The 10,205-nt window shown below is 29.8% G+C and overlaps 1 protein-coding gene across 1 annotated transcript; it reads right to left on the reverse strand.

Annotated features, from left to right (window-relative positions):
* Nucleotides 1-2,438: 2,438 nt before the first annotated feature.
* On the reverse strand, nucleotides 2,439-4,380 carry LOC107026794 (protein ALP1-like). The gene has a single exon (XM_015227880.2). The coding sequence runs from the start codon at nucleotides 4,245-4,247 to the stop codon at nucleotides 2,661-2,663; it is 1,587 nt and encodes a 528-aa protein (XP_015083366.1). The 5' UTR covers nucleotides 4,248-4,380; the 3' UTR covers nucleotides 2,439-2,660.
* Nucleotides 4,381-10,205: the final 5,825 nt, after the last annotated feature.

Raw genomic sequence — 10,205 nt, forward strand, 5'->3', positions numbered from 1 at the left:
TCAAATATCTCAAAACTTGGTTGTTACGTGTACTAGTCACTAATGTATAATAACAGAGTTTGAAAGACAAATATAAGTCTTAATGCCTTTGTCTCTATAATAGAACAAAACATAATCAAGGACAAGAGGATCTGCCAAAATGACAAGCAGCTACCTCTCAAGTGTCCACATATTAGCCTCAGATATAGATAGAAGAAGAGCAATCACCCAGATTTAGGTTAAGAACCTACACAACTATATAAATAAGGAGTGAGTATCAAAAATACGGTACTCAGCAAGCTCCCCACTAAAACAAGGTAAAACTAGCTAGAAAATGTGAACTCCTTTCATTCCAACTGAACCACCACAACTATAACTAGCATAGAAATTAACTCAACCTAATCGTTCACAATAACATTTCACAAGGTTTCACAGGCATAGTCCAACAATTACATTTCATCAAATTACAAGTGTCANCATGGGACATGCCACCAAAATTTGTGAGTTATTTTTTAATTTAAATTCACTTGATGCTTAAGGCTAATCTAGTCTAATCCTAAAAGAAGCATATTATTTGGTGTTACATTTACTCTACGAGGGTATTCAAGCTGATTAGAATCAAACTTAATTTTAGAAAAAATATCATAGTTTTTATGACCCGTTTGGATATGCAATATAAATGATATACAATTGAAGTTTTGTTTTGATATGTAATTTATATTTTTAAAATTTTATTTCTTTCATAAATATGAAAATCTTAGAAGTTGTGAACACTGTAAAAAAAAAAATCAATTCTTATACAATCTAGCAAATGTGCAAAATATAATTTATAAACAAGATATCACAATATCTTTAAAAGCGTCACACTGATAAATTGCATATCTCAATATTTCTTTATAAATAAATGTTTGAGATTACAAAACATGAGCATTTGTTTTGTAAAATTTGGAGAGAAGTATTGAAAACACCCCTAAACTCGGCATAAATTATTACTTCCATCCCCGAATTATTGACTGCCTTAAAAACACACATTTACTTGACGAATTAACATAAATACATCCCGATCTCGCAACATGAGTGATATACAACCCTAAATTCTCATCAAATTTTGGGGTGTTTTCAACACTTCTATCAATTTTTATTTAAGAGCCCCATGTTCCTACAAGAATTTAAGACCATTTGCTATACCATGTGGTAGATCAGGGGTGTATGTAAGTTTAGTTAGTCAAATAGATGAATGTTTTTTAAGAATGTCAATAGCTTAGTGTCAAAATAACAAGTTCAGGGTGTTTTCAATACTTCTCTCTAAAATTGAGTTTGATTTTTTTTTTTTAGATTATGACATATGAAATCATGATTTCAGATTGCATGTTCAAGCTAACACAAGCTTAATATAGAAATAACAAGTAATTACTTCAAATTGATTTTATCGAACTACTCATTATAACTACTCCTTTCATTTTATATTACTTGGCTCATGTGACTTAGCACATCTCTTAAGAAAATGTTAAGTAAAAATTATTTTACTTGTTCGACTTTATAAAATTTTGGAAGTCAACGGAGAAAGACAATGGTTTAACATGGTATTTGGTGCCAACAAGGATCGGAAGTCTTAATACTCTCTCCGATTTATATTATTTATTAAAAGAAATAATTAAACATATATTTTACTAAATTAACTTTAACAATGATTATTTTGAATTCTAAATTTGATTATTACTATATTATCCAGTTATTTAATACAAGGATAGTAAAAAAAAAATATTTATATTTGATGTAAAGACTAAAGATGGAGTAAAATGAAACGGAGAGAACAGTAAAGAAGATGTTTGATGAAGCTACCCATAGGCTTTGAAAATCTAAAAATGTGACTTCATAATTTTGGAGCATGTGAATACTCAAAACCCCCTACTAAGTAAATTTAGTGATCTGTTTTTAGCAATAAAAAAGTGCAAATAAATATGAAAGGAAAGTTTTTTTTTTCTCTTCAAATGTAGCCTCTAGACAGATTTTCTTCTAGGGAACAAGAATTGACATTTAGGAATTAAAATATGTTAATCTTGCCCCAAAAACCAATTAGCCCAGCCAGTATCTGACATCAGTTGAAAGTGATTTCCCACTGCTTGCTGTCCTATTTTTCAAATATATTGTCACCTAGATTCATACAACAAACTTTGGTTATCCTCACTGTATTATATTTTACAAGGGTACTAAACAATTCATACTTCAAAAGATAACCCCTTTAAATTAAACAATTGCAAGAATGTTTCCCTGCTTCTATGAGCATCCTTAACACATAGAATAACACACATATGGATGCAACGCGAACATACTACTCCCTCTGTTGCGATTTATGTGATGTAATTTGAGTTTAAAACTTGTGATCTAAAATATGTCTGTATAGTATGACTATATAGAGATTTGTGGTTCTTTTTGGAACTGGAGATGATTTTGATGTATAGCAAACAAGTAAAAGAAGAGAATTTGTGTTTTGCCAAGTCAATTTTCTTCTATCAATCTCTAATTGAAGTATGAAATACAATATTTGTCTGCAGTGTATGCTAGAAAAGCAACATTTTGCACAAAGAAGGACTAACTTTACTTAAGAAAAGCAAATGTGAAAATATAAGTAATAACTTGAAAGAATTACATGAATCAAAGTTTTCACTCCTTTGATTATATTAAAGGAGAGAAGTCCCAGCATGGTTATGGTGGAGAAGATTATGAGCAATAGCATCCCTTGCAAGCCTAGCATTGGTCGATCTCAATTGAATCTCGGGAACCATTTCATCATCAATGAGCTCGAAATTGAGTTCTGGATCCATCTCCTCATTCCTCATCTGGCAGATATTATGCAACACGCAGCACGCCCCTAGCACCACTGGCAAATCTTGCAGTTTCACCTCTGTTCTTTTCTGCAAACAAGACCATCTCCTTTTCAACCTCACAAACGCCTCCTTTGCCACCCGTTGAACCTCACCAATCTTCTCATTGAAAGCATGTTGAGTCCAAGTTAGCTGCTGCTGTGTATAAGGCACTAAAACCCAATCCATTAAAGGGTATCCAGAACTACCAACAATCCAAACGTTGTTCAGTAACCCTGTATTCGCCCTCTGGAAAAGGGCGGATTTCTCCAGTACCTGATCATCAGGCATCGAACCAGGCCAACCGATACACACATCAGTAAACACCCCTCTTGGATCAACAACCCCTTGAACTGTAATCGAATACGATGTCTTCTGATTCCTCTCTGTATGCCTCTTATTGAAATAAGCTGCAACACTAATTTTCGGAGCAATTATAGGTATATGAGTTGTATACATTGATCCCACAACATTTGTGATCCCTGACATATCCTCATACTCATCCTTTATATCCCTCATTTTCTTCTCATCAGGCCATTGAAGATACTTGGGCATCAACACAGTTCTAATCGCAGTACAAACCTCTAGCACAAGCTTATGGCAAGTCGAAATCCCCAATCCAAATCTCTTGGAAACCAATCTCAGAGGCTCTCCAGTAGCCAATCTCCATATACAAACAGCAACACGCTGCTTCACAGGTACAGCATCTCTTAGCATCGTATTCTCTTTCGCAACCACAGAACTCAATTCATTACATATCAATTCAAATGTATCTTTCCCCATCCGAAACGCTTTCTTAAACTCCTCTTCAGGGAAATCAGGACTGTTACATTGATCCCACCAAGCTTTTGACCTATTCTTCACCCACAATCGCCTATGAGGCGCACCTTTATCGCTAGATTTATTACTGGAAACAACTTCTTCCTCTGCTGCTGCAGAAGCGAGGGCACAAGCAGTAGCAGTCACAGCAGCAGAATTCCCTCTCCCTTTCCTCTTTCTTACACCATCTAACTGTTCTAAATCAGAATGATGCTGTTGAACATTAGAATAATAATCCCACATCACTTGAGTTGTTTTCTTATGATTGGCTTCGAATAAGTGTTTATCCTCTTCCTCTTCCTTTGCAAATTCCGATTTTTCTTGCTCTTCAAGTAACAACAACGATGTTAATATCTGTTTCAACTCCTTAGTTTTGACAGCCCCTTGATTTTCCGACCCAAATTCATCATTTTGAGCAGCTGCACCACCACCAGCACTATTAGTTGGGGTTTGTTGTACGATTTCTTTCCTTCTTCTACGGCGTTTGTTGGGTAGATGATTCATGATATAAGAAATTGAAGAATTTTCTTCTGGGAAACAAGGTTCATATATATGGGATAAAATGTGTTTGAGGTGTGAACGCATAGAGACTTTGGGGGTGTTGAAAATACTACTATATATAACATGAGTAGAAAACAATTAATTAATGAATGAAGAAAAAACGGGTGTGAACGCGGTTTTGATTTTGGATGATTTGAAGGAAGTTTCGAGGGGGCAAGAAAACGGATTTTGGCTTTGAGACCAAAAAAGATAAGAGGTAGGTAGGTGATAAAAGACGGTGATTTGGGACTTTACAAGAGTTGAAATGACATTTTTTCTTTACCAACATACAAATCTTTTGACTAACATGTTTTCTTTTTCTTTTTTTTTTATATAACTTCTCGATTTTATATTAATTGATTATTTTATAATATAATTTTATTAATTTATTTTTTTATAAATAAATATTTTATATTTTTAAGATAACATATGAAAATTTTTATTAATATTTTATTAATTGATAAATATTAATTTAAAATAATTTTTTTTAAAAATAATTAATTAATATAAGACGAAGAATAAGCTATCTGAACTCATAATTTAGAGTTAAAGTTATAGGTGAGTGTTTAGTATGTCAATTTTATAAGTTATCTATTTAAGTTATTTTATTTGATTATTTTATGAAGTTTCTTGCTTTCACATTGTTTGATGTTTACCCTTCGATCCCTCTCTTGTCTTGAGTTGTTTTATTTGATTTTTTAAAATTAAATTAATGTAATACCCTGGATATCTTGACCATTTTGCTCTACGATCTATACTAATTTAGTAGTTTACTAGTTACTTTATTTTAAGGTAATATATTTGTATTCGATTTATATATATATTAAGAAAATAATAATTAATATAGTTATTTGATCATGCTACTTTTATTAATTGAAATTTTCCTATTTGATATTAGGTCTTGAAAATAATTAGGAAATAAATAATTAAAGCTAAAAAATATGAAAATAACTAATCTTCTTTTTTAATATTTAAAAAAAGATAAACTAAAATTAATTTTTTAAAATAGTAGATAAGTAAAAATATACAATCTTTTTTTTATGTGTGTTTCGCATTTGTTTAGATAAATATAGAAAAGAATCAGTTGATATTAATTTAAATGGTTCTTCATCTTCATTTACTTACTTTTTGGGGGATGTAATTGTTATGGTATTCCTTTTAAAATAATTTGTAGCAATACAACATTAAGGTTTAAAGATCGAATAAAAGGGAAATTGATAGGAAATGACATTATTGAATTACTATTGTTAAAAAAAGTTACTATGGTGAATACGTCTTTTTTTTTTCTTTTACATTTTTTTTGTAATTGAACTTTGAATGGTTCTCAACATGTTAACGAGCTTGACAAATTACTTTTCTTTTTCTGATTTTCCTACTTTTAATAAAAATAAATAAATAAATAAAAACATTCTTGCCAAAACCATTCTACAAGATGAACGTTACATTTCTTTTGTTCAACTTTTGACTTCTTGGAGATGTGTGATTGTGTAAGTTATCATTAAATGTGATATACTTTTTCTTTTCTTTTTTATTTATCGTGAATTTTTTTTTTTATAGTCAAATAATAATAGTATACATTTCAATATGTATTTTTATTTTATTTTATTGATATGTAATTATGATATTTTTTTATATAAATTTTACTAATTAATGTAATCTAATTAATTTTAAAAATTAATCAAATTAACTTTGAAAGAAAAGAGTAACATGACCATTTAAAAAAAAATGAAAGAGTGAATTAATTTTGTGAGAAGTTCCTTGGTTCTTTTCATAGAACATTTATTATTTTCCTTTTTTTTTTCTGGTTAGCAAAAGAAGTAAATTATTGAATGAACTTGCTGATTTGATTCTTTAATTATTGGAGATTATAGTAGGCCCCATTAATAAATTAAGAATCTGATCAGACTCAGTTTCGTTTTTTATACAACTAATACTCGACTAATTTAGGGAACAAGGTTTTCTTCCTATGTTTGACATCTAGCACCTAAATATTTTGTGTTTGATATTTGTGTTTGAGTTTTAAGTTGATTCAAATAGCGCAGTCATTTAAAAAGTGATACTTTTAACATGATTTTTTTCAGTCAACGATCTAATCAAGATTGAAACAGTTATATCAATACATTTAGCACCTAAATATGCGATCATTAAATCTTTGTTTGAGAGCTTCATTATATATGTAGAATTGCATTTAAGTAAGGAATTGCTATAGCTTCATAAATGTATCACGAGTGATAAATGATGTAATCTTTACCATAAAAATAGAGTATAATAAACCCAAAAAAGACCTAGGTTATTTTGTGAGAGCTATGATCCTTTTTCAACAAATACCATAAATTGAATGCAATATTTCAAAAGGGTTATGATTAATAATTATTTTGATGATCGTGTGATTTTCAAGTTATCTTAATTAATTTTATGAGATTTGTGTCATTTTGCATCAAGGATACGTATTTCTGTTTATCAATATACTAGGACAGATGAAAATAATCATCTAGTGTTTTTTGTCTCTTGTGAAATTCAAACCTAAAACCTCGTGACTCTCAACCGCTTTTATTAATCACTAAGTCACAAGACCTTAAAAAAAGATATGTTAAATCCGCCCGGACCCATGCATGTTGGAGAAAAGAAGTCTGAGACAAAAGAGTATTATTTGCAACAAATTTAAAGTGACAAAACAAATTGCAATCACAAAGAAAATATGAAGAAATATAACTTTATTGATAAATATGTAGATATAATTCCGTCCTTCCTTAATTCTTCACTCATAAAATTTATCATAATTCAAGGGTTGATAATGACGTATTTATCAGACTAGCTAGGATGATTGATATTGATCTCTATGAACATTCCATGAATTTACCGAATATTCGAAATGTCTTTAATAGAATATAATAACCTTTAGATAGAGTTTATGGTTAGAGTAACCTTCTTGAATTCTAACTGAAATCGAATACATCTTATAGAGTCGTCCCAACTAGAATTGAACACGTCTTGAAGAGTCACACAAATTTTCAATAGCTACAAATAATTCTAACATATGTAGTATATCGGTTTAGTGGCGAATTTATGTATTAACCACGTCAACTCATGATTTCTTCATAAAACTAAATATTTTATGTATCTATTTTTAAAATTTACTATAATATATTTGTTAGCTTCGTGTTACAAAAAGTCGCAATGATGTACAAAATTAACTATATATATATATATATATATATATATTAAATTATTTACCTAAAACATTAATCACTTAATACATTTTTTTCTTTCTTATTTTACTGATTTCTTTAGCTTATATTCTAAAAATTCTAGATTTACCTCGATATCGGGGAGGAGAAGAAGTAAGAAGTTGGCAAGTATGCATGTGAAGTGGGCATGAATGTCAACGAACGACAGTTTTGGGGTTGCTGTTGTTACGCGGTCACAGCTAAATTACAGTTTCTTAACGTCAATATTTAATTAATTATATTCTAGTCTAGGATTTATACAATGCCAATTTGTCTTCCTAAATTGAGTTTTTTTTTTTTTTTTTGGGAATAAAATATGATTAGTCAAACAAAGATATAGCTAGCATGTGTCACGCATTCTATAATCTAAATATATATATATATATGTGTGATTTGACTGTTTCAACTCACCCAAAAACTAACATGTGTGTGAAGGGACCAAATTTTGCCAAAGGTGGTTTACGGTCACTTGTCTAATTGCCTTCCAGTCAAAGTGGGGTTGGCCTAAATCCGTAATGTTTTCACACGCTCAAAATTGAAACTTAATACGAGATCTTTTTGTTTTTTTTGACTTTTTTATCGAATAGTATTTTTATTAAAGTCTGATTAATTTGGATTTGTATCATATAAAATTCTATTTGAAAAATTTGGCTGAAATCAATAATGTTCCCAATCTAAAAATGAAAAGTGAACGAACACTCAGTTGATTCTGACTTGATATCAAATTTTAAAAATATATATATTTATTTACTTTATATAATATTACGTTCTAAATTATTATATAAAGTAAAATGTTTTTAATTTTGTGATATTAGACTATCATATGAAATAAAAATCATAAAAAGGAACAAAGATCATTTTATTTAAGCAAATTAAAAAGAAAAATAGATTAAATAAATTAAAACTAGAGGATTTGAGTTTTGTGTGTAACCGACCAATATCATGCTGGACTAATTAAATTTTAGTTGGCTCATAATTGCGCTAAATTTATGTCATGCTACCTACTTAGGGTATATAAGTGATGGGCCCTAGGGCTGATTAAATTTATTCTAAGACATTTTTGCTAAAGTAATCAATCATATGTGCTACTCTTTTCTACAAATGAAAGTGACACCATTTTCTTTTCATTTTTGTACATCTAATAACATCATATTATAGTAATACATAATAATGTCATGATATATTTCTAATTATAAACTTTAAAGTTCTTTTTTCTCCCTAAGCTTCTTATCGAATAAAAATGATATGTGTCATATGAATAAGAAGGATGAAGTAGTTTTTTGTATCTCATATTAATAAGAAGGATGGAGCAGTTTTTTTTTTTTTTTAGTTTCACTTATGATAGTTTACATTAGGAGGAGTCAAATTCACGTCGGAAAGTTTCACATTAAAGATAAAACGGTTCTTAACAAAGAAGATTCCGTAATTAGAAAGATTCGAGCTCGAGACGGTCATGACTTAAACAAACTTCTTCCGTGTTCATATTATCACTTTCCGTTTTACATGATTTTAAGAAATTATAAATAAAATAATCTATTTACTATTTTATCTTTTTTTTGATATTGATGGTTATTTAGATAAACTTCCGAAAAATATGTTTAATATTCATAGGGCATATAAATAGATACATACAAAGTAATCAATGAACTTTTGGGGAAAAAAAGAAAAAAATTAAAACTTCTAAAAAATTTTCAAGCTTCCAAAGAGTATTTAATTGTAGGGATAAATTGAGAAAAAAATTTTAATACGTAATAACTTAACCAGTAATTTGGGTAAGTAAGATGATCAAGTGATGTAGAGTACCCAGCTATAGCAATTAAAAGAATGTTGTCCATGTATATTAGCTAGCAACTACATTAAAAGGGAGATAGAATTGCAATAGGTCTCTCCTTAACACATCATCTTAGTAGTTTTAATTAGAGCATGTTTGTTTTCGGTTTACGGTTATAGCATGATTATTTAGTAGACCTTTGAATTGATCAGTATTAATTATTCTGATATTCTTATATTTACTATTTTGAACTCTTTGTGAACTTGAAAGACCACTAATGTATAATCAGAGGTGGATATGCAAGAAGGAAAAGTGGAAGCTACCAACAATGAACTTACCGCTTTTTGATATCTCACGATTCTGCTAGTTTAAAAAGAAAGGAGAAGGACACACTACTGGAGGCAAGCGCTAGGTCAGAAAAGAGAGTCCGGAGCCAAAAGGTAAAAAATTCTAAAAGGGCGTATTAATTTTTTAACCAAAAGGGCAAAATCGCGATTTCGATGTCATTACGTAAAAAAATTAAAATTGAACGGCAACAATTTTCTTAAAAAGGTTGAATTTTTTTTGTTAAATCGCTTGCTAAAGCAGCGATAACATTAATTTTTGTTTTTCATTTTAAATATATTGCTGCCTCGAAGAAAGCAACATTTTTTTTTTCAAGTGGAAGGCATTTGAGCAGAATTAGTACGTTTTCTTCACTTTGGGCGTAGATTGGAAGATTCTTTATTTTTCCAAATATTTTGACCGATTTTAAGGAAAAAAGAAAAGAAAAATTTGGACGAAATTGCTGCCGATTTTTAAGTTTTTAATTTGAGTAATGGCGTTAATTTTGTTTAGAGAAAATTACTTCTGACAATATTTCCCGATTGGTTAAAAAAAAAATTGGATCTGTCCTTTGAAATTTTTGACAATCTTTTTTGGCTGTTTTGACTCCGAACTCTCAAAAAAAGCAATAACTAAAAAGTCTCCCCAGGTAGGATTCGAACACCTACAAAAGTGGCTAAG

Source organism: Solanum pennellii, chromosome 8 (assembly GCF_001406875.1).
Source record: "Solanum pennellii chromosome 8, SPENNV200".
Lineage (NCBI taxonomy): Eukaryota > Viridiplantae > Streptophyta > Magnoliopsida > Solanales > Solanaceae > Solanum > Solanum pennellii.